The 25,063-nt window shown below is 45.9% G+C and overlaps 1 protein-coding gene across 1 annotated transcript in view; it reads left to right on the top strand.

Annotated features, from left to right (window-relative positions):
* Positions 1–25,063, top strand: part of LOC118381343 (collagen alpha-1(XI) chain-like) — a 215,317-nt gene that overhangs the window by 3,739 nt on the left and 186,515 nt on the right. The window contains exon 2 of the mRNA XM_052475964.1: positions 19,925–20,089. Coding sequence (XP_052331924.1) covers positions 19,925–20,089 — 165 coding nt within the window. The remainder of the gene's footprint in view (positions 1–19,924; positions 20,090–25,063) is intronic.

Below are 25,063 nucleotides of genomic sequence, written 5' to 3'. Positions count from 1 at the left end.
ATAGAGTGGATAGTTATTGGGCTTAGTGGTAACCAGGGTAGAGTGGATAGTTATTGGGCTTAGTGGTAACCAGGGTAGAGTGGAGAGTTATTGGGCTTAGTGGTAACCAGGGTAGAGTGGATAGTTATTGGGCTTAGTGGTAACCAGGGTAGAGTGGAGAGTTATTGGGCTTAGTGGTAACCAGGGTAGAGTGGAGAGTTATTGGGCTTAGTGGTTACCAGTTTAGAGTGGAGAGTTATTGGGCTTAGTGGTAACCAGGGTAGAGTGGAGAGTTATTTGGCTTAGTGGTAACCAGGGTAGAGTGGAGAGTTATTGGGCCTAGTGGTAACCAGGGTAGAGTGGAGAGTTATTGGGCTTGGTGGTAACCAGGGTAGAGTGGATAGTTATTGGGCTTAGTGGTTACCAGGTTAGAGTGGAGAGTTATTGGGCTTAGTGGTAACCAGGGTAGAGTGGAGAGTTATTGGGCTTAGTGGTAAACAGGGTAGAGTGGAGAGTTATTTGACTTAGTGGTAACCAGGGTAGAGTGGAGAGTTATTGGGCTTAGTGGTAACCAGGGTAGAGTGGAGAGTTATTGGGCTTAGTGGTAACCAGGGTAGAGTGGAGAGTTATTGGGCTTAGTGGTAACCAGGGTAGATTGGAGAGTTATTGGGCTTAGTGGTAACCAGGGTAGAGTGGATAGTTATTGGGCTTAGTGGTAACCAGGGTAGAGTGGATAGTTATTGGGCTTAGTGGTAAACAGGGTAGAGTGGAGAGTTATTGGGCTTAGTGGTTACCAGGTTAGAGTGGAGAGTTATTGGGCTTAGTGGTAACCAGGGTAGAGTGGAGAGTTATTGGGCTTTGTGGTAACCAGGGTAGAGTGGAGAGTTATTGGGATTAGTGGTAACCAGGGTAGAGTGGAGAGTTATTGGGCTTAGTGGTAACCAGGGTAGAGTGGAGAGTTATTGGGCTTCGTGGTAACCAGGGTAGAGTGGAGAGTTATTGGGCTTAGTGGTAACCAAAGTAGAGTGGAGAGTTATTGGGCTTAGTGGTAACCAGGGTAGAGTGGAGAGTTATTGGGCTTAGTGGTAACCAGGGTAGAGTGGATAGTTATTGGGCTTAGTGGTAACCAGGGTAGTGTGGATAGTTATTGAGCTTAGTGGTAACCAGGGTAGAGTGGATAGTTATTGGGCTTAGTGGTAACCAGGGTAGAGTGGAGACTCATTGGGCTTAGTGGTAACCAGGATAGAGTGGATAGTTATTGGGCTTAGTGGTAACCAGGGTAGAGTGGATAGTTATTGAGCTTAGTGGTAACCAGGGTAGAGTGGAGAGTTATTGGGCTTAGTGGTAACCAAAGTAGAGTGGAGAGTTATTGGGCTTAGTGGTAACCAGGGTAGAGTGGAGAGTTATTGGGCTTAGTGGTAACCAGGGTAGAGTGGATAGTTATTGGGCTTAGTGGTAACCAGGGTAGAGTGGAGAGTTATTGGGCTTAGTGGTAACCAGGGTAGAGTGGATAGTTATTGGGCTTAGTGGTAACCAGGGTAGAGTGGAGACTCATTGGGCTTAGTGGTAACCAGGGTAAAGTGGAGAGTTATTGGGCTTAGTGGTAACCAGGGTAGAGTGGAGACTCATTGGGCTTAGTGGTAACCAGGGTAAAGTGGAGAGTTATTGGGCTTAGTGGTAACTAGGGTAGAGTGGATAATTATTGGGCTTAGTGGTTACCAGGGTAGAGTGGAGAGTTATTGGGCTTAGTGGTAACCAGGGTAGAGTGGATAGTTATTGGGCTTAGTGGTAACCAGGGTAGAGTGGAGACTCATTGGGCTTAGTGGTAACCAGGGTAGAGTGGAGAGTTATTGAGCTTAGTGGTAACCAGGGTAGAGTGGATAGTTATTGGGCTTAGTGGTAACCAGGGTAGAGTGGAGACTCATTGGGCTTAGTGGTAACCAGGATAGAGTGGATAGTTATTGGGCTTAGTGGTAACCAGGGTAGAGTGGATAGTTATTGGGCTTAGTGGTAACCAGGGTAGAGTGGAGACTCATTGGGCTTAGTGGTAACCAGAGTAGAGTGGAGACTTATTGGGCTTAGTGGTAACCAGGGTAGAGTGGAGACTCATTGGGCTTAGTGGTAACCAGGATAGAGTGGATAGTTATTGGGCTTAGTGGTAACCAGGGTAGAGTGGATAGTTATTGGGCTTAGTGGTAACCAGGGTAGAGTGGAGACTCATTGGGCTTAGTGGTAACCAGGGTAAAGTGGAGAGTTACTGGGCTTAGTGGTAACCAGGGTAGAGTGGAGACTCATTGGGCTTAGTGGTAACCAGGGTAAAGTGGAGAGTTATTGGGCTTAGTGGTAACCAGGGTAGAGTGGATAATTATTGGGCTTAGTGGTTACCAGGGTAGAGTGGAGAGTTATTGGGCTTAGTGGTAACCAGGGTAGAGTGGATAGTTATTGGGCTTAGTGGTAACCAGGGTAGAGTGGAGACTCATTGGGCTTAGTGGTAACCAGGGTAAAGTGGAGAGTTATTGGGCTTAGTGGTAAACAGGGTAGGGTGGAGACTCATTGGGCTTAGTGGTAACCAGGGTAGAGTGGATAGTTATCGGGCTTAGTGGTAACCATTGTAGAGTAGATAGTTATTGGGCTTAGTGGTAACCAGGGTAGAGTGGAGACTCATTGGGCTTAGTGGTAACCAGGGTAGAGTGGATAGTTATTGGGCTTAGTGGTAACCAGGGTAGAGTGGAGACTCATTGGGCTTAGTGGTAACCAGGGTAGATTGGAGAGTTATTGGGCTTAGTGGTAACCAGGGAAGAGTGGAGACTCATTGGGCTTAGTGGTAACCAGGGTAGAGTGGAGACTCATCGGGCTTAGTGGTAACCAGGGTAGAGGGGAGACTTATTGGGCTTAGTGGTAACCAGGGTAGAGTGGAGACTCATTTGGCTTAGTGGTAACCAGGGTAGAGTGGAGAGTTATTGGGCTTAGTGGTAACCAGGGTAGAGTGGAGAGTTATTGGGCTTAGTGGTAACCAGGGTAGAGTGGAGAGTTATTGGGCTTAGTGGTAACCAGGGTAGAGGGGAGACTTATTGGGCTTAGTGGTAACCAGGGTAGAGTGGAGAGTTATTGGGCTTAGTGGTAACCAGGGTAGAGTGGAGAGTTATTGGGCTTAGTGGTTACCAGGATAGAGTGGAGAGTTATTGGGCTTAGTGGTAACCAGGGTAGAGTGGAGAGTTATTGGGCTTAGTGGTAAACAGGGTAGAGTGGAGAGTTATTTGGCTTAGTGGTAACCAGGGTAGAGTGGAGAGTTATTGGGCTTAGTGGTAAACAGGGTAGAGTGGAGAGTTATTTGGCTTAGTGGTAACCAGGGTAGAGTGGAGAGTTATTGGGCTTAGTGGTAACCAGGGTAGAGTGGGGAGTTATTGGGCTTAGTGGTAACCAGGGTAGAGTGGAGAGTAATTTGGCTTAGTGGTAACCAGGGTAGAGTGGAGAGTTATTGGTCCTAGTGGTAACCAGGGTAGAGTGGAGAGTTTTGGGCTTGGTGGTAACCAGGGTAGAGTGGATAGTTATTGGGCTTAGTGGTAACCAGGGTAGGATGGATAGTTATTGGGCTTAGTGGTAACCAGGGTAGAGTGGAGACTCATTGGGCTTAGTGGTAACCAGGGTAGAGTGGAGACTCATTGGGCTTAGTGGTAACCAGGATAGAGTGGATAGTTATTGGGCTTAGTGGTAACCAGGGTAGAGTGGATAGTTATTGGGCTTAGTGGTAACCAAAGTAGTGTGGAGAGTTATTGGGCTTAGTGGTAACCAGGGTAGAGTGGAGAGTTATTGGGCTTAGTGGTAACCAGGGTAGAGTGGAGACTCATTGGGCTTAGTGGTAATCAGGGCAGAGTGGAGAGTTATTGGGCTTAGTGCTAACCAGGGTAGAGTGGAGACTCATTGGGCTTAGTGGTAACCAGAGTAGAGTGGAGACGAGACTTATTGGGCTTAGTGGTAACTAGGGTAGAGTGGAGACTCATTGGGCTTAGTGGTAACCAGGATAGAGTGGATAGTTATTGGGCTTAGTGGTAACCAGGGTAGAGTGGATAGTTATTGGGCTTAGTGGTAGCCAGGGCAGAGTGGAGACTTATTGGGTTTAGTGGTAAACAGGGTAGAGTGGAGACTTATTGGTCTTAGTGGTAACCAGGGTAGAGTGGAGACTCATTGGGCTTAGTGGTAACCAGAGTAGAGTGGAGACTTATTGGGCTTTGTGGTAACCAGGGCAGAGTGGAGACTTATTGGGCTTAGTGGTAACCAGGGTAGAGTGGAGAGTTATTTGGCTTAGTGGTAACCAGGGTAGAGTGGAGAGTTATTGGGCTTAGTGGTAACCAGGGTAGAGTGGAGACTCATTGGGCTTAGTGGTAATCAGGGCAGAGTGGAGTGTTATTGGGCTTAGTGGTAACCAGGGTAGAGTGGAGACTCATTGGGCTTAGTGGTAACCAGAGTAGAGTGGAGACGAGACTTATTGGGCTTAGTGGTAACTAGGGTAGAGTGGAGACTCATTGGGCTTAGTGGTAATCAGGATAGAGTGGATAGTTATTGGGCTTAGTGGTAACCAGGGTAGAGTGGATAGTTATTGGGCTTAGTGGTAACCAGGGCAGAGTGGAGACTTATTGGGTTTAGTGGTAAACAGGGTAGAGTGGAGACTTATTGGTCTTAGTGGTAACCAGGGTAGAGTGGAGACTCATTGGGCTTAGTGGTAACCAGAGTAGAGTGGAGACTTATTGGGCTTTGTGGTAACCAGGGCAGAGTGGAGACTTATTGGGCTTAGTGGTAACCAGGGTAGAGTGGAGAGTTATTTGGCTTAGTGGTAACCAGGGTAGAGTGGAGAGTTATTGGTCCTAGTGGTAACCAGGGTAGAGTGGAGAGTTTTGGGCTTGGTGGTAACCAGGGTAGAGTGGATAGTTATTGGGCTTAGTGGTAACCAGGGTAGAGTGGATAGTTATTGGGCTTAGTGGTAACCAGGGTAGAGTGGAGACTCATTGGGCTTAGTGGTAACCAGGGTAGAGTGGAGAGTTATTTGGCTTAGTGCTAACCAGGGTAGAGTGGAGAGTTATTGGTCCTAGTGGTAACCAGGGTAGAGTGGAGAGTTTTGGGCTTGGTGGTAACCAGGGTAGAGTGGATAGTTATTGGGCTTAGTGGTAACCAGGGTAGAGTGGATAGTTATTGGGCTTAGTGGTAACCAGGGTAGAGTGGAGACTCATTGGGCTTAGTGGTAACCAGGGTAGAGTGGAGACTCATTGGGCTTAGTGGTAACCAGGATAGAGTGGATAGTTATTGAGCTTAGTGGTAACCAGGGTAGAGTGGATAGTTATTGGGCTTAGTGGTAACCAAAGTAGAGTGGAGAGTTATTGGGCTTAGTGGTAACCAGGGTAGAGTGGAGAGTTATTGGGCTTAGTGGTAACCAGGGTAGAATGGAGACTCATTGGGCTTAGTAGTAATCAGGGCAGAGTGGATAGTTATTGGGCTTAGTGGTAACCAGGGTAGAGTGGATAGTTATTGGGCTTAGTGGTAACCAGGGCAGAGTGGAGACTTATTGGGTTTAGTGGTAAACAGGGTAGAGTGGAGACTTATTGGTCTTAGTGGTAACCAGGGTAGAGTGGAGACTCATTGGGCTTAGTGGTAACCAGAGTAGAGTGGAGACTTATTGGGCTTTGTGGTAACCAGGGCAGAGTGGAGACTTATTGGGCTTAGTGGTAACCAGGGTAGAGTGGAGAGTTATTTGGCTTAGTGGTAACCAGGGTAGAGTGGAGAGTTATTGGTCCTAGTGGTAACCAGGGTAGAGTGGAGAGTTTTGGGCTTGGCGGTAACCAGGGTAGAGTGGATAGTTATTGGGCTTAGTGGTAACCAGGGTAGAGTGGAGTTATTGGTCCTAGTGGTAACCAGGGTAGAGTGGAGACTTATTGGGCTTAGTGGTAACCAGGGTAGAGTGGAGAGTTATTTGGCTTAGTGGTAACCAGGGTAGAGTGGAGAGTTATTGGGCTTAGTGGTAACCAGGGTAGAGTGGAGACTTATTGGGCTTAGTGGTAACCAGGGCAGAGTGGAGAGTTATTGGGCTTAGGCTTAGTGGTAAACCAGGGTAGAGTGGAGAGTTATTGGGCTTAGTGGTAACCAGGGTAGAGTGGAGACTCATTGGGCTTAGTGGTAACCAGGGTAGAGTGGAGACTTATTGGGCTTAGTGGTAACAGGGCAGAGTGGAGAGTTATTGGGCTTAGTGGTAACCAGGGTAGAGTGGAGACTCATTGGGCTTAGTGGTAACCAGAGTAGAGTGGAAACGAGACTTATTGGGCTTAGTGGTAACTAGGGTAGAGTGGAGACTCATTGGGCTTAGTGGTAACCAGGATAGAGTGGATAGTTATTGGGCTTAGTGGTAACCAGGGTAGAGTGGATAGTTATTGGGCTTAGTGGTAACCAGGGTAGAGTGGAGACTTATTGGGCTTAGTGGTAACCAGGGTAGAGTGGAGAGTTATTGGTCCTAGTGGTAATCAGGGTAGAGACTTTTGGTCTTAGTGGTAACCAGGGTAGAGTGGAGACTTATTGGGCTTAGTGGTAACCAGAGTAGAGTGGATAGACTTATTGGGCTTTGTGGTAACCAGGGCAGAGTGGAGACTTATTGGGCTTAGTGGTAACCAGGGTAGAGTGGAGAGTTATTTGGCTTAGTGGTAACCAGGGTAGAGTGGAGAGTTATTGGTCCTAGTGGTAATCAGGGTAGAGTGGAGAGTTTTGGGCTTAGTGGTAACCAGGGTAGAGTGGATAGTTATTGGGCTTAGTGGTAACCAGGGTAGAGTGGATAGTTATTGGGCTTAGTGGTAACCAGGGTAGAGTGGAGACTCATTGGGCTTAGTGGTAACCAGGGTAGAGTGGAGAGTTATTTGGCTTAGTGGTAACCAGGGTAGAGTGGAGAGTTATTGGTCCTAGTGGTAACCAGGGTAGAGTGGAGAGTTATTGGGCTTAGTGGTAACCAGGGTAGAGTGGATAGTTATTGGGCTTAGTGGTAACCAGGGTAGAGTGGAGAGTTATTGGGCTTAGTGGTAACCAGGGTAGAGTGGAGACTCATTGGGCTTAGTGGTAACCAGGGTAGAGTGGAGACTCATTGGGCTTAGTGGTAACCAGGGTAGAGTGGATAGTTATTGGGCTTAGTGGTAACCAGGGTAGAGTGGATAGTTATTGGGCTTAGTGGTAACCAGGGTAGTAGAGTGGAGAGTTATTGGGCTTAGTGGTAACCAGGGCAGAGTGGAGAGTTATTTGGCTTAGTGGTAACCAGGGTAGAGTGGAGAGTTTTGGGCTCAACCAGGGTAGAGTGGATTGTTATTGGGCTTAGTGGTAATCAGGGTAGAGTGGATTGTTATTGGGCTTAGTGGTAACCAGGGTAGAGTGGATAGTTATTGGGCTTAGTGGTAACCAGGGCAGAGTGGAGACTTATTGGGTTTAGTGGTAAACAGGGTAGAGTGGAGACTTATTGGTCTTAGTGGTAACCAGGGTAGAGTGGAGACTCATTGGGCTTAGTGGTAACCAGGGTAGAGTGGATAGTTATTGGGCTTAGTGGTAACCAGGGTAGAGTGGAGACTCATTGGGCTTAGTGGTAACCAGGATAGAGTGGAGAGTTATTTGGCTTAGTGGTAACCAGAGTAGAGTGGAGAGTTATTGGTCCTAGTGGTAACCAGGGTAGAGTGGAGAGTTTTGGGCTTGGTGGTAACCAGGGTAGAGTGGATAGTTATTGGGCTTAGTGGTAACCAGGGTAGAGTGGATAGTTATTGGGCTTAGTGGTAACAAGGGTAGAGTGGAGACTCATTGGGCTTAGTGGTAACCAGGGTAGAGTGGAGACTCATTGGGCTTAGTGGTAACCAGGATAGAGTGGAGAGTTTTTTGGCTTAGTGGTAACCAGGGTAGAGTGGAGAGTTATTGGTCCTAGTGGTAACCAGGGTAGAGTGGAGAGTTTTGGGCTTGGTGGTAACCAGGGTAGAGTGGATAGTTATTGGGCTTAGTGGTAACCAGGGTAGAGTGGATAGTTATTGGGCTTAGTGGTAACCAGGATAGAGTGGAGACTCATTGGGCTTAGTGGTAACCAGGGTAGAGTGGAGACTCATTGGGCTTAGTGGTAACCAGGATAGAGTGGATAGTTATTGGGCTTAGTGGTAACCAGGGTAGAGTGGAGAAACTGTGTTTCCTACTGCTGACCACTATATAGTCTTCACTTCCCACAGTTCCTGGATGATGGTCGATCACAGTTTTACATTATAGGCAGTTCTGAAGGTTAGTATCTTATGAGGAAGGAGGTTGAAACATCTGACAGATCTCTTCATCGGGCACCTCATCGTCATCGATGTTTACAGCTCCTCCTCCTCCTCCTCCTCCTCCTCCTCCTCCTCCTCCTCCGTAGGTAGGCTGGATCGCCCACTACTGAACTGTAGCACTGTGATGATTCGTGGGACTGTAAAAGCCCCTTTACAAAGCGAGCCATCTTGGGTGAGATGTCAGTCTGTGAGCTGTCAGCTGATCTATGAATTGGTGCCCCCAACTTCCACGACCCAGACTGCTTTTCTTTATGTCTGGAGAGTTTCAGTGTTTGGAGTGTCCTGTCCACCCACCCCTCCCTCTAATCCTCCACCCACCCACCCACCCACCCCTCCCTCTAATCCTCCACCCACCCACCCACCCACCCACCCCTCCTCTAATCCTCCACCCACCCACCCCTCCCTCTAATCCTCCACCCACCCACCCACCCACCCACCCCTCCCTCTAATCCTCCACCCACCCACCCCTCCCCTGAATCTCCACCCATCCCTCCCCCTAAAACTCCACCCACCCCTCACAATCCCATTTGACATTATTCCAGATAGCCTGTTGAACTAGATACCCATCCATAATGGAATATCTCACTACCACACAGGCATGGCTTGCCCTTCATCGCCCATCTCTCCTCCTCCTCCTCCTCCTCCTCCTCCTCCTCCTCCTCCCCTGTGTGATGTTTAAACAGACCAGAATTGCATGATGTGACTAGCAAACATTTACAGGCTTTCCAGGACACTGTAATTGTCACTTATGCTGCCAACTCTGGATTGATGGTGGTGACAAGAAACAGCACAGAGACATATAGCCTACACCCCAACACGTTAGATACACCAACCCAAAGAGCCCAAAAAGCCACAGAGCCTAAAGCCCAAAAAGCCACAGAGCCTAAAGCCCAAAAAGCCACAGAGCCTGAAGCCCAAAAAGCCACAGAGCCTAAAGGCCAAAATGTAGGAATTTAGAAGTTAATCACAAAAGCTAGAGAGTACCCCTCTTTTGTAGGAAAGCATTGTGGAAAAGAGTATGTAACATAGATGCTTCCAGAATGTGCTTTAATTCCGTTTTGTTTTAATACCGTAAAGAGGAGACATTACCTTTATGGCTTCATCCAAATGGTATTTTAACCCTGAGCAATCCAACACTGAAAGTGTCCCAGAGAAACAACCGAAGACAAGAGTCAATGGTTTTCCCTTCTGTTTGGGTTAGTTTGTTCGGGTTAGTTTGAGAGCTGTGTTGCTGCTGTGGTAAACAGCTTGTATCAAACGTCTCAGAGACCAGATGTGTACTTCAAATGGCACCCTATTCCCTAGAGCTGTGGTCAAAAGTAACGTTATTATATCGGGAATTGGGTTCTATTTGGGACTCAGACAGACAGTATATCAAGACGGCCTGACGGGAGACAGGAAGGTAGAGGACTGGCGTTCAGAGGTGTGAGAATTGTTAGTTTAGACAAGACAACATGTCTATGATGAGATGTTCTAGTGGATATCCTATAACTGCTATGGGGACTGGGACTTGTAACACTGTAGACAAATCCCTTCTCTTTTTTTTTTACTTCTGTAGTGGGGTATCTGTCCTTTATCATTATATAGAATGTGGTTTAGAATTCTGTATAAGGGGTTGGAATGATAGATAGCGATGGCTGTATTCAAGATGTCTCAAACTAGTCACACTTAGGTTTCTACCACCTCCTCTGAAATATGTGCTGCTTTTCAAAGGCCATGCATGTTATTTTACTGAGGCTTTAATGGTTTTGGGATATTGCCTGTTTTTTTTTTTTTTTTTTTTTTTGGAGCGCTTCTGTGTGGAGGTGGTTTGGAAGGAAAGGAGGAAGACGGAGGGGAGGCAACTCCAGGCCAACTCAACACATCTGGAATAAATAAGGCCTGGAGGTATGCAGGACTGCAGCAGCTCACAGAGAGGCCTTTGGTCCAGCATCATTCTTTTCTTTTTTATTTTCTTCAGTTGCACAACTGAACGCATTCAACCGAAATGTGTGTTCCGCGTTTAACCCAATCCCCTCTTAGGGGTGAAGGGGAAGGGGGGTGAAGGGGGGTGAAGGGGGGGGTGAAGGGGGGGTGAAGGGGGGTGAAGGGAGGGGTGAAGGGAGGGGTGAAGGGGGGTGAAGGGAGGGGTGAAGGGAGGGTGAAGGGGGATGAAGGGGGGTGAAGGGGGTGAAGGGAGGGGTGAAGGGGGTGAGGGGGTGAAGGGAGGGGTGAAGGGAGGGGTGAAGGGGGGTGAAGGGAGGGGGTGAAGGGGGGGGTGAAGGGGGTGGGGGGTGAAGGGGGTGAAGGGAGGGGTGGAGGGGGCGTTTGGGGGTTAACTGCAACAGATTTTTTTTAGCTTGCCCGGCTCGGGGATTCGAACCAGCGACCTTTCGGTTGGTTACTGGCCCAACTGCCGTCCTATTAGCTCAGTACTTGGGACAATACAGACAAGCCGGAGAGACTTTGGGGTTTTATGGGATATTTTCTCAAAGGGAGAGAATTTTAACTTCTTGTGAAGTTACCTCGTAAATGGACTTTTATTTGTTCTGTGGGTTAAAGTACAGTGACTACTGTAGGAGTCTGTTTGTGGGTTAAAGTATGGTGACTACTGTAGGAGTCTGTTTGTGGGTTGATCTGGTGTTGCTGAAAGAAAGAGAGAGAGAGACAGAGAGAGAGAAGTAGAGAGACAGAGAGGCAGAGAGAGAGAGAGCAAGAGAGAGAAAGTGAGAGAAAGAGAGAAAGGAAGAGGGAGAGATAGAGACGTGTGGCTATAACAAGTGGTGCAAGGCCTCCTAATGTGTTCAGCAAGTTGACTAGCACCGCCCCCCTAGGACCCCCACCTGGCCACCAAGCAGGAACAGGAAACGGCAACATCAGCACATCCTTTCAACACAGGCCAGATGTTGCTAGGGAGATGATGAAATTATAATATGTTGAAAATTGTAGACAGTGATATTTTTTTTTTTTTTGTTGATAAAAACGCAGTGGTTTTTGTTGTTGTTAACCTGAACAGGTGTGGAGGAAATGGTCTTCGAGAAATGTCTGTCCACTAAGAATCATTCTCATCTCGGCTTCTGTTCAAACGACTGTCTTTCTAACCAGACAACTCCCCTTTGATGTAGAGAGAGGTTCTTTACGACGGTTCAAATCCGTAGGCTGCAGGCTGTAGGCTGTAGAGAGTTTACATGGTTCACCAGTGCTTGAATCTGAAAGGGGAATTAGAATGTCTTCTAGAACAGAATGATTTCTGGAATAATAGAATTGAATGTCTTCTAGAACAGAATGATTTCTGGAATAATAGAATTGAATGTCTTCTAGAATAGAATGATTTCTAGAATAATAGAATTGAATGTCTTCTAGAACAGAATGATTTCTAGAATAATAGAATTGAATGACTTCTAGAATAGTTATTTAATTTCTATACTTCTGCCATCCGTAGAGTCTGTTATTCCTGCGTCAGTGCATTTTTGGCCTAGTCTCCAATGGTTTCATTGTATGGTGTCTTAAGAGTGACTCAGAGATGCATCAGGGCTTTATAACAAAGGCTTCATTATTAAGCCCTGGAAAGCACTGTTCCCACAGAGAGGAAGGGAGGGAGGTGGAGCCGAGTTGGATCAAACCATCTTCCTGTTACTTTGTCAATGGATCCAACACTCGGAGAGCCCCATCAGACTGTGTATTAAATTCCCTTCTATTTAAATCATATCAAATCAAAAATCTAATCAAATTCATTTATAAAGCCGTTCTTACATCAGCTGATATGTCACAGTGCTGTACAGAAACCCGGCCTAAAACACCAAACAGCAACCAACAATGGTTGTAGAGTGTGCAACAGGTCAGCACCTCAGGAGTAAATGTCAGTTGGCTTTTCACAGCCGATCATTGAGTATCTCTGCCACTCCTGCTGTCTCTAGAGAGTTGAAAACAGCAGGTCTGGGACAGGGTAGCACGTCCGGTGAACCTATTTCTATGTCTTTCTACCTACAAAGACCGCGGTCAAACTTATAACAGTTCCACTGTCAATGGATCAAACACTCTGAGATTAACCTCGTTTTGTCATCATCACTAAAGGTTCAGTCAGAATATTGCATATCAAATTCCTTCTTTGAGTGAGATTTGGGACCAAACCATTAGACCTATTCTTCCACCCCCAAAATGTGCATGTTTTATCCCCTTTGCGTAGTATCCAATTGTTACTATCTTGTCTCATTGCTACAACTCCTGAAATGGGAGAGACGAAGGTCAAAAGCCACACGTCCTCCGAAACACAACCCAACCAAGCCGCACTGCTTCTTAACTCAGCGTGCATCCAACCCCGAAGCCAGCCGCATCAATGTGTCGGAGGAAACACCGTGCAGCTGGCGACCTGGTTAGCGCTCACTGCGCCCGGCACAGGAGTCTCTAGTGCACGATGAGACAAGGATATCCCTACCGGGCAAACCCTCCCTAACCCGGACAACGCTAAGCCAGTGTTGCATCACCCTGTAGGTCACCCAATTACAGCCAGATGTGATACAGCCTGGATTTGAACCAGGAACTTGTACTGAGATGCAGCATCTTAGACCACTGCACCACTTAGGACCTTAACAAGGTCGCGGCTGGCTGCGACAAAGCCTGGGCTCGAAACCCAGGGTCTCCGGTGGCACACTGCAATGCAGTGCCCTAGACCACTGCGCCACTTAGGACCTTAACAAGGTCGCGGCTGGCTGCGACAAAGCCTGGGCTCGAAACCCAGGGTCTCCGGTGGCACACTGCGATGCAGTGCCCTAGACCACTGCGCCACCCGGGAGGCCACAATGGATCCAATTTGACTGAGAATGCTGTTGATAATCATCATTAAACCAGTGAGCTATGAATTCTTGTCCTTAATAGCCTGTTTTATCTATGTTCTTCTTGGAGACACAGGTTTTAAATGAGGGCACCATTTGGTACGCAGTTAGCTTGGTTTCCGTCTCTGTTTAACTATTCCATTCCAGTCCTTGCCACTCCTGTAATTTGCCAAAGATAGATCTAATTTTGACCAGAGCTCATTTCTACATATATATTTTTTTTCTCTCTCCCGAAAGGCCAAAGCTCACCATTGGTTTGCGTGGCCATAGAGCTCTATTTTCACGTCATGTGACCACAGCACCGCCTGGAGTTAAACGCTAAACGGCGTTGGCACTTGGATTGGAAGCGATGCTGTGGTCACATGACATTAAGATACAGAGGTCTTTGGTCACGCACACCAACGGTGGGGACATATGCTGAAAATACCTCATCCTTACTGTACAATACAATGGGGAAGCTTTGATGTGTATGTTGCTGTGTTGCTTCCACTGGTTCTAGAACCCTTCGTTAAAGGTCCTGAGTGGTGCAGTGGTCTAAGACGCTGAATCTCAGTACAAGAGGTGTCACTACAGTTCCTGGTTTGAATCCAGGCTGTGTCACATCTGACTGATTGGGAGTGCTACAGGGTGGCGCACAATTGTCCCAACGTTGTCTGTGGTAGGCCAGTTAAGAACAAATAAGAGTTTTTTCTTAACTGGCTTGCCTTGTTTAATACGTTTTTTGTTTTTTTTAAAAGGTCAACGGCATCATGAACTTTACGAAGTACCAGGACATTTTAACCCAAAACCTGGCTGCCTCTGCCATTAGACACTTGGCCACAAGAGGATCATCCAGCAAGACAATAACCCCAAAATCAACAAAGAAACGGTTAATTGACCACAAAAATCAACATTTTACAATGGCCATCTCAGTCTCTGGACTTGAACCTCATTAAAAACCTGTGGTTTGAATTGAAGAGGCCAGTCAATAAGAACAGATGAAGGATATCAAGGATCTGGAAAGATTCTGTATGGGGGAACGGTCTAAAATCCCTCCCAATGTGTTCTCCAATCTCATAAAACATTTTCGAAAAAGAGTCAGTATTGTTATATTCGCAAGTGGAGGGTACTGGAGTATTGAAAACAGGGGATCCAATCATTTCCACCCCCATCTTTTTGACATATTTTTCTCAGAGCAATTGTTTTAGTACTAAATTACACAATTGTTAAAATTTTACATACAAAATTATCTATTTTATATATTCTTTTTGGGGGTGACATAAAGGGCGGACTGGGACCAGATATCGGCCCGGGAATTTCTAACACGCCGGCCCATTATTTCCACATGTGCCCCCGCCCCTTATTAGCTAAATAATGATACTTTCACAATTTAGACTGGGTATAATAAGATAAGAGGTTCAGAGACACACTGCGTCCCAAAAGGCATCCTATTCCATATTTAGTCCACTACTTTTAGCCAGGGCTCCGGTCAAATGTAGTGCACTATATAGGGAATAGGGTTCCATAGGGCTCTGGTCTAAAGTAGTGCACTATATAGGGAATAGGGTTCCATAGGGCTCTGGTCTAAAGTAGTGCACTATATAGGGAATAGGGTCTCATAGGGCTCTGGTCTAAAGTAGTGCACTACATAGGGTATAGTGTTCCATAGGGCTCTGGTCTAAAGTAGTGCACTATATAGGGAATAGGGTCCCATAGGGCTCTGGTCAAAAGTAGTGCACTACATAGGGTATAGTGTTCCATAGGGCTCTGGTCTAAAGTAGTGCACTATATAGGGAATAGGGTGCCGTTTGGGACTCATGTTTCTTACGTGATGGAGATTCTGTTAGGTCATGTCCTCGGTTGACTCTTCTCTCGGTATGAGTGGCACGTTCTCTACATCTTGTGAGCTTTTAGCAAACTGTCAAGATCTTAGCTAATGGCTAGCTTTTTGTGGACGTCCAAGTCAGCGTTCGCCCTAGAGGGGACATGTGATACCACCCAAGCTCACCCAAACCAATACACAAACTCAGTGTGATGTCACTCACCGCCAGGAACAAACCGTTAGCATCAAGGGGCTTCCTTTAAAAGGCTTTTAGTGGACTGTCCTTAGATGTTACAGTACATACCTGAACGATGTATCGCCTCAACTTTAACCTTTCAGTAGCAACTCACTGTTGGTTTAGGGACACGTAGACAGCTCTATATACAGTATGGGCTTCTGTAGTAAAGGATCTGCGTAAATCACCTGAGGAACTGGGACGTTGTCAACTACTGTGTCCCAAATTGGACCCTATTCCCTATATAGTGCTCTACGTTTGACCAGAGCCCTATGGGACCCTATTCCCTATTACAGTGCACTACATTTGACCAGAGCCCTATGGGACCCTTTTCCCTATTACAGGGCAGGCTGCTTTACATTCCCCATAATCATACTCTATATCTATTAGGCTGCTTTACATTCCCCATAATCATACTGTATATCTATTAGGCTGCTTTACATTCCCCATGATCATACTGTATATCTCTTTGACCCTCAGGGGAGGGTGGGATATATACGAGAATACCTCTTGTCTTTGCATCCAGTCAGTTTTTTTTAATTGAGAGAGAGAGAGAGAGAGAGAGAGAGAGAGAGAGAGAGAGAGAGAGAGAGAGAGAGAGAGAGAGAGAGAGAGAGAGAGGGAGAGAGAGAGAGAGAGGGAGAGAGAGAGGGAGAGAGAGAGAGAGAGAGAGAGAGAGAGAGAGAGAGAGAGAGAGAGAGAGAGAGAGAGAGAGAGAGAGAGAGAGAGAGAGAGAGAGAGAGAGAGAGAGGGGAGAGAGAGAGAGAGAGAGAGAGAGAGAGAGAGAGAGAGAGAGAGAGAGAGAGAGAGGGGAGAGAGAGAGGGAGAGGGAGAGGGAGAGAGAGGGAGAGAGAGAGAGAGAGAGAGAGGGGGAGGGAGAGGAGAGGGAGAGAGAGAGGGAGAGAGAGAGAGAGAGAGAGAGAGAGAGAGAGAGAGAGAGAGAGAGAGAGAGAGAGAGAGAGGTGAAGGAGGAAGGCCATCTGGTAAACACCTCACCAGGAGGATGAGGTCAGTATCTGGGTGAGTGAAGGACGAACAGCAGTCCTTCAGTTCCATTAATAGAAAAGGTTCTCAGCAGTGTTAAACTGCCATTAAAACCTCAACCTCACTATGTCAGACCCTCTCCAAAGTCCTAGTAATCAGCAACACTCTCTCTATCTATCTATTTTTCCCTCCCTTCCTCTCCCCCAAGTCTCCCTCCCTCCCTCTCTCTCCCCCCAGTCTCTCTCTCTCTCCCCCCAGTCTCCCTCCCTTCCTCTCCCCCAACTCTCCCTCCCTCTCTCTCCCCCAGTCTCCCTCCCTTCCTCTCCCCCACTCTCCCTCCCTCCCTCTCTCTCCCCCCACTCTCCCTCCCTCCTCTCTCTCCCCCCCCACTCTCCCTCCCTCCCTCCTCCCCCCACTCTCCCTCTCCCCCCCCAGTCTCCCCCTCCCTCCCTTCCTCTCCCCCACTCTCCCTCCCTCCCTCTCTCTCCCCCACTCTCCCTCCCTCCCTCCCCCCCCAGTCTCCCTCTCTCTTCCCCCACTCTCCCTCCCTTCTTCTCCCCCCACTCTCCCTCCCTCCCTCTCTCTCCCCCCTCCCTCTCCCTCCCTCCCCTCCCTCCCTCCCTCCCTCCCTCCCCTCCCTTCCCTACCCCCTGGTGGTTAGAGTCTCCCTCCCTCCCTCTCTCTCCCCCAGTCTCCCTCCAGCAGGTCTCTCCCCCAGTCTCTGACCAGCAGTACTGGATAGGGGGACCTATGAGACCCATTGACTGACCCCTTACGTCTTTACTGCCCCACTGCGGAAGTTTCTTATAAAACCACTGTTGTTTTCACATGCCTTAAACTATGTAGGCTATAGGTGTGGTGAAACCTGTCAAAACCCCATCAGGTTTTCTTCAACTAAACATGTCTATTTGGGGTGGCAGGTAGCCTAGTGGTTAGAGTGTTGGGGCAGTAACCAGCAGGTAGCCTAATGGTTAGAGTGTTGGGTCAGTAACCAGCAGGTAGCATAGTGGTTCGAGTATTGGGTCGATAACCAGCATGTATTTTAGTGGTTAGAGTGTTGGGTCAGTGTTTAGGTCAGTAACAGGTAGCCTAGTGGTTAGAGCAGGTAGCCTAGTGGTTAGAGTGTTGGGTCACTAACCAGCAGGTAGCCTAGTGGATAGAGTGTTGGGACAGCAGGTAGCCTAGTGGTTAGAGTGTTGGGTCACTAACCAGCAGGTAGTCTAGTGGTTAGAGTGTTGGGTCAGTAACCAGCAGGTAGCCTAGTGGTTAGAGTGTTGGGTCAGTAACCAGCAGGTAGCCGAGTGGTTAGAGTGATCGGTCAGTAACCAGCAGGTATTCTAGTGGTTAGAGTGTTGGGACGGCAGGTAGCCTAGTGGTTAGAGTGTTGGGTCACTAACCAGCAGGTAGCCTAGTGGTTAGAGTGATGGGTCAGTAACCAGCAGGTATTCTAGTGGTTAGAGTGTTGGGACCGCAGGTAGCCTAGTGGTTAGAGTGTTGGGTCAGTAACCAGCAGGTATTCTAGTGGTTAGAGTGTTGGGTCAGTAACCAGCAGGTATTCTAGTGGTTAGGTTGGTTAGTGTTGGGTCAGTAACCAGCAGGTATTCTAGTGGTTAGAGTGTTGGGTCAGTAACCAGCAGGTAGCCTAGTGGTTAGAGTGTTGGGAACGGCAGGTAGCCTAGTGGTTAGAGTGTTGGATCAGTAACCAGCAGGTATTCTAGTGGTTAGAGTGTTGGGTCAGTAACCAGCAGGTATTCTAGTGGTTAGAGTGTTGGGTCAGTAACCAGCAGGTATTCTAGTGGTTAGAGTGTTGGGTCAGTAACCAACCAGCAGGTATTCTAGTGGTTAGAGTGTTGGGTCAGTAACCAGCAGGTATTCTAGTGGTTAGAGTGTTGGGTCAGTAACCAGCAGGTAGCCTAGTGGTTAGAGTGTTGGGTCAGTAACCAGCAGGTAGCCTAGTGGTTAGAGTGTTGGACTAGTAACCAGCAGGTATTCTAGTGGTTAGAGTGTTGGGAGTAACCAGCAGGTAGCCTAGTGGTTAGAGTGTTGGGTCACTAACCAGCAGGTAGCCTAGTGGTTAGAGTGATGGGTCAGTAACCAGCAGGTATTCTAGTGGTTAGAGTGTTGGGACGGCAGGTAGCCTAGTGGTTAGAGTGATGGGTCAGTAACCAGCTAGGTATTCTAGTGGTTAGTGGTTAGAGTGTTGGGTCAGTAACCAGCAGGTATTCTAGTGGTTAGAGTGTTGGGTCAGTAACCAGCAGGTATTCTAGTGGTTAGAGTGTTGGGTCAGTAACCAGCAGGTATTCTAGTGGTTAGAGTGTTGGGTCAGTAACCAGCACGTAGCCTAGTGGTTAGAGTGTTGGGACAGGCAGGTAGCCTAGTGGTTAGAGTGTTGGATCAGTAACCAGCAGGTATTCTAGTGGTTAGAGTGTTGGGTCAGTAACCAGCAGGTAGCCTAGTGGTTAGAGTGTTGGGTCAGTAACCAGCAGGTATTCTAGTGGTTAGAGTGTTGGGTCAGTAATAGAAAGGTTGCTAGATCAAATCCCCAGAACTGACAACGTCAAAGTTAATATGTCTTTCTGCCCCTGAACAAGGCAGTTAACTCACTGTTCCTAGACCAGTTAACCCACTGTTCCTAGACCAGTTAACTCACTGTTCCTAGACCAGTTAACTCACTGTTCCTAGGCCGTCATTGGAAATACGAATTTGTTCCTAACTGACTTGCCTGGTTAAATTAAACAATTTAAAAATTGAGTGTACCTGCTCTATTTCAATGTTAAAGTATAGTGATGACTCTGTGGTATACCACAACCCATAGCATTACATGTAAAGGAATCTCTGTGCTTTTGCCCCCTGAGATTAAAAGGCAATTCAGCCACTTTTTCAACCTTATATTCATTATCAAATCAAATTAAAATCAAATATATTTATATAGCCCTTCTTACATCAGCTGATATCTCAAAGTGCTGTACAGAAACCCAGCCTAAAACCCCAAACAGCAAGCAATGCAGGTGTAGACGCACGGTGGCTAGGAAAAACTCCCTAGAAAGGACAAAACCTAGGAAGAAACCTAGAGAGGAACCAGGCTATGTGGGGTGGCCAGTCCTCTTCTGGCTGTGCCGGGTGGAGATTATAACAGAACATGGCCAAGATGTTCAAATGTTCATAAATGACCAGCAGGGTCAAATAATAATAATCACAGGCAGAACAGTTGAAACTGGGGCAGCAGCATTATCTCCAGCACCATGTGTGAAAACAATACATTTCTATAATCTTAAAAAAAAACTTGTGATTTTCAAAACCTGCAACGAGTTTCTAACCAGAAGGAGGGTATTTTCCCTGCGAATCTCATAGTGTTTGAAAATCACTGTTTAAATGTTTATTTTTTATTTTTTTATGATGATGTCATCGAGTAGAACCTTTTTTCCTTTCGGTTTTTTGTTCTCCCTTTCTACATAGTAAATGCTCAGTTTTCACATACGTAGACACGGGTATGTTGCTGGAGAGGATGAAGTTGAAAAGTGGCGGAATTACCCTTTAAAGCTAGATCTACTATGTTAGATCAAAGATATGTTCAAATATATTATCAAATCAAATCAAATGTTATTGGTCACATACTAGCTTTAGGGTCTTTTAGGGTCTTGTGTTTTTATAAAAAATTCCTACGTTTACTCTATGTACTCAATTGACAAATACGATATATTTGTTATACTGCTACCATTTGAATAAATGTTTACGCTTCTCTATCGCCCTGTGAAAATACTAAACACTTACAACACTTGTCCCTCTCCTCTCTTCACAGCTGACCCAGTGGATGTACTCAAGGCTCTGGACTTCCACAGCTCTCCGGATGGCGTCCGTAAAGTCACGGGCTTCTGCGCTCACCGGAGAGGATCTAAACCTGACATAGCCTTCCGCGTAGGAAAACAGGCGCAGATCAGCGCTCCCAGCATGCAACTCTTTCCAGGTGACCTAACTGCTCCCCCGTAGATCAGGGATTGGCTGATCCATTTTATTTTTTTACTGTTGCTAGGTAGAATAGTAGAATACACAAGGTGCCATTTTAGAAATGTAGTTTTTCTCTTGTTTTATCAGTCACTCAATGTCAGCTAACAGTTTTTTTAGTTTGGTAAGTTTGTGTAGTGGTCAGCTATCTAAAGTTGTAGTCTCACACACACACACACACACACACACACACACACACACACACACACACACACACACGCACGCACGCACGCACGCACGCACGCACGCACGCACGCACGCACGCACGAACACGCGCACACACGCACACACGCACGCACACACACACACACACACGCACGAACATGCACACGCGCCCACGCACACACACACACACACACACACACACCATGAACACGTATTTACCACTCACTCTAGACCGTCCTCTTATTGCTCACACACAGAACAGGATTTATGCAGTGTGACATTTTGCTATATCGAGTTTGTCTCGTAAAGTGATGTTTTTTTCCCCTCTAGTGCTTTGGAACCCCAGACTAGCGCTACGCATTTGGCAGGAAGTTAACGGGACGGGTTTTCTTCTTCTTCTTCGTTTCCTTTCTCACTGAAATCACACAGCACACTGAGTCATTGGGAGTGACCCAAATGGCACCCTATTCCCTATGGGCCCTGGCGTCAAAAGTAGTGCACTACAATACATAGGGAATAGGTTACCATTTAGGAATGCCAGACTAGGAGGGAGACAAAGCAGAGGTCTGGTGACCAGCACTGGTGGGGGGCTTGATGTGAGAAATAATTTATTGTTTTAGGACAGAATCCATTTGGAGAGACAGAAAGCTCTTTCATGGTGTTTCCATAGTGGTACTATCCTAAACTGCTGACTGTGTACAAGTTCATACACAGTACTAAACAGGATTATAGGAGCGTGGTCATTAGTTGCAATAGTACTTCTAACCTGTTGATGACAGATATATTCAGTGATATTTATCAGTGCCATCCCTTCAAAATCAAATCACATTTTATTCATCACATACACAGTTTACATGCATGTGTAAAAGGTGAAATGCCCTTTGGTGTAATTGAGATATTGAATGTAGGAAAAGAGTACTGCAAATACCAAAGTATAGGGCCAATACCAGTGTCACCAGCAAAGCACCCCCATACCATCAAAACCAAAAATCAGAAATGTGAAATTACAGATTTCCACGGGTCAAATGTCCATTTCTTGGCCCTAAGCAAGTCTCCTCTTCTTATTGGTGTCCTTTAGTAGTAGTTTCTTTGCAGCAAGTCGACCATGAAGACCTGATTCACACAGTCTCCTCTGGACAGTTGATGTTGAGATGTGTCTGTTACTTGAACTCTGTGAAGCATTTATTTGGGCTGCAATTTCAGAGGCTGGTAACTCTAATGAACTTATCCTCTGCAGCAGAGGTAACTCTGGGTCTTCCTTTCCTGTGGTGGTCCTCATGAGAACCAGTTTCATCATAGTGCTTGATGGTTTTTGCGACTGCACTTGAAGAAACTTGAAATGTTTAGGATTGACTGACCTTCGTGTCTTAAAGTAATGACACAACACAACTGATTGGCTCAAACACATTAAGTGGGAAAGAAATTCCATAAATTAACGTTTAACAATGCACACCTGTTAATTGAAATGCATTCCAGGTGACTAACACATGAAGCTGGTTGAGAGAATGCCAAGATTGTCATCAAGGCAAAGGGTGACTACCTTGAAGAATCTCAAATATAAAATATGTTGATTTGTTTAACACTTTGTTGGTTACTACATGATTCCATATGTGTTATTTCTTTGTTTTGATGTCTTCACTATTATTCTACAATGTTAGTTAATTACTGTTAAGAAAATGTTTAAATATAGAAAAAACCCTTGAATTAGTAGGTGTGTCCAATCTTTTGACTGGTACTGTATATACAGGTTGAAGTCGGAAGTTTACATACACTTAGGTTGGAGTCATTAAAACTTGTTTTTCAACCACTCCACACATTTCTTGTTAACAAACTATAGTTTGGGCAAGTCCGTTAGGACATCTACGTTGTGCGTGACACAAGTCATTTATCCAATAATTGTTTACAGGCAGATTATTTCACTTATAATTCACTGTATCACAATTCCAGTGGGTCAGAAGTTTACATACACTAAGTTGACTGTGCCTTTAAACAGCTTGGAAAATTCCAGAAAATTATGTCATGGCTTTAGAAGCTTCTGATAGGCTAATTTATATCCTTTGAGTCAATTGGAGGTTTACCCATGGATGTATTTCAAGGCCTACCTTCAAACTCAGTGCCTCTTTGCTTGACATCATGGGAAAATCAAAAGAAATTAGCCAAGACCTCAGGAAAAAAATTGTAGACCTCCACAAGTCTGGTTCATCCATGGGAGCAATTTCCAAATGCCTGAGAAGGTACCACATTCATCTGTACAAACAATAGTACGCAAGTATAAACACCATGGGACCACGAAGCCGCCATACCACTCAGGAAGGAGATGTTCTGTCTCGTAGAGATGAACGTACTTTGGTGCGAAAATTGCAAATCAATCCCAGAACAACAGTGAAGGACCTTGTGAAGATGCTGGAGGAAACAGGTACAAAAGTATCTCTATCCACAGTAAAACGAGTCCTATATGTACATAACCTGAAAGGCCACTCAGCAGGAAGAAGCCACTGCTCCAAAACCGCCATAAACAAGCCAGACTACGGTTTACAACTGCACATGGGGACAAAGATCGTACTTTTTGGAGAAATGTTCTTTGGTCTGATGAAACAAAAATAGAACTGTTTGGCCATAATGACCATCGTTATGTTTGGAGGAAATAGGGGAAGAACGGGGGTGGCAGCATCATGTTGTGGGGGTGCTTTGCTTCAGGAGGGACTGGTGCACTTCAAACAATAGATGGCATCATGAGGATGGAAAATTATGTCGATATATTGAAGCAACATCTCAAGACATTAGTCAGGAAGTTAAAGCTTGGTCGCAAATGGGTCTTTCAAATGGACAATGTCCCCAAGCAAACTTCCAAATTTGTGGCAAAATGTCTTAAGGACAACAAAGTCAAGGTATTGGAGTGGCCATCACAAAGCCCTGGCCTCAATCCTATAGAAAATGTGTGGGCAGAACTGAAAAAGTGTGTGCGGGCAAGGAGGCCTACAAACCTAACTCAGTTACACCAGCTCTGTCAGGAGGAATGGGCCAAAAATCCCAGAACTTATTTTGGGAAGGTTGTGGAATGCTACCTGAAATGTTTGACCCAAGTTAAATAATTTAAAGGCAATGCAACAAATACTAATTGAGTGTATGTAAACTTCTGACCCACTGGGAATGTGATGAAAGAAATAAAATCTGAAATAAATCATTCTCTCTACTATTATTCTGACATTTCAAATTCTTAGAATAAATTGATAATCAGAACTGACCTAAACAGGGCTTTTTTACTAGGATTAAATGTCAGGAATTGTGAAAAACTGAGTTTAAATGTAATTGGCTAAGGTGTATGTAAACTTCCGACTTCAGCTGTATATAGTGTACAGGATTCTTTGACCTTGTTCGATTCCTTTGCCAGCTATAAAACAAAATGGCAGAAATATGTTGAAAACAGTTACTGCAGCATTTATTTAGCTCTGTGATAATAATTGACTATTTTTATTCACAAATGCGAGTGAATACCACTAGTGCCAAAATCTAAAAGGGTGTTAATTTTAGGACCTGCTCGTGTGCCCTCTTTCTGGTTGAAAAAAGATCGACAGTTTTAAGATGCTAGTTGCCTACTTGCCCCGTAATAGAAAGATACGGTACAATATACAACTTCACTAGGAACAGATGCTTGTTAAAGTAATTTTACCAGTGAGTGAGTGTTGGTTCTTTGTCAAATTGGCCAGACAGCAAAGGGGGGAAAAAATCAAGGCAGAAAATAGACGGAGATTACATTAACAATGAGATTTTCTGTGATTATTTGCCGAAAATATTTGCCTTTGAAGCCTTACTGGTATTAAAGACTGGAAATTTCTGTCAAATAGGATTGAATGGAATGGGTGGAGTGGAGTATCCCATGGGATTGGTATAATGGTAGCATTCTGCCATAGAGCGCTCTGTCGGAGGAGAACATTTCAGCTATTATGACTTCACCAGTAGCCAATTATTATTTTTTCGTCTTTAAACTCTATTAAAAGGGCTTTAGGTAGGAAGTAGGACCCCCCCCCTAATATAATAATAATAATAATAATATATGCCATTTAGCAGACGCTTTTATCCAAAGCGACTTACAGTCATGTGTGCATACATTCTACGTATGGGTGATCCCGGGGATCGAACCCACTACCCTGGCGTTACAAGCGCCATGCTCTACCAACTGAGCTACAGAAGGACCACTATCTGAGATACCTACTGCAGCCCTCATCCTCCACATGCAACACTTGTTCTGCCAGTCACATTCTATTAAAGGTCCCCAAAGCACACACATCCCTGGGTCGCTCCTCTTTTCAGTTCGCTGCAGCCAGCGACTGGAACGAGCTGCAACAAACACTCAAACTGGACAGTTTTATCTCCATCTCTTCATTCGAAGACTCAATCGTGGACACTCTTACTGACAGTTGTGGCTGCTTCGTGTGATGTATTGTATTGTCTCTACCTTCTTTGCTCTTTGTGCTGTTGTCTGTGCCAAATTATGTTTGTACCATGTTTTGTGCTGCTACCATATTGTCCTGCTGCCATGCTGTTGTCATGTTGTGTTGCTACCACGCTGTGTTGTCATTTGTTGCTGCCATGTTGTGTTGTTGTCTTAGGTCTCTCTTTATGTAGTGTTGTCTCTCTTGTCGTGATGTGTGTATTGTCCTATATTTATGTAGTGTTGTGTTGTCTCTCTTGTCGTGATGTGTGTATTGTCCTATATTTTTATTTTATTTGTCATTTTTAACCCCAGCCCCCGTCCCCGCAGGAGGCCTTT

Source organism: Oncorhynchus keta, chromosome 23 (genome assembly GCF_023373465.1).
Source record: "Oncorhynchus keta strain PuntledgeMale-10-30-2019 chromosome 23, Oket_V2, whole genome shotgun sequence".
Classification (NCBI taxonomy): domain Eukaryota; kingdom Metazoa; phylum Chordata; class Actinopteri; order Salmoniformes; family Salmonidae; genus Oncorhynchus; species Oncorhynchus keta.
This window is presented reverse-complemented; position numbering and strand designations above follow the sequence as displayed.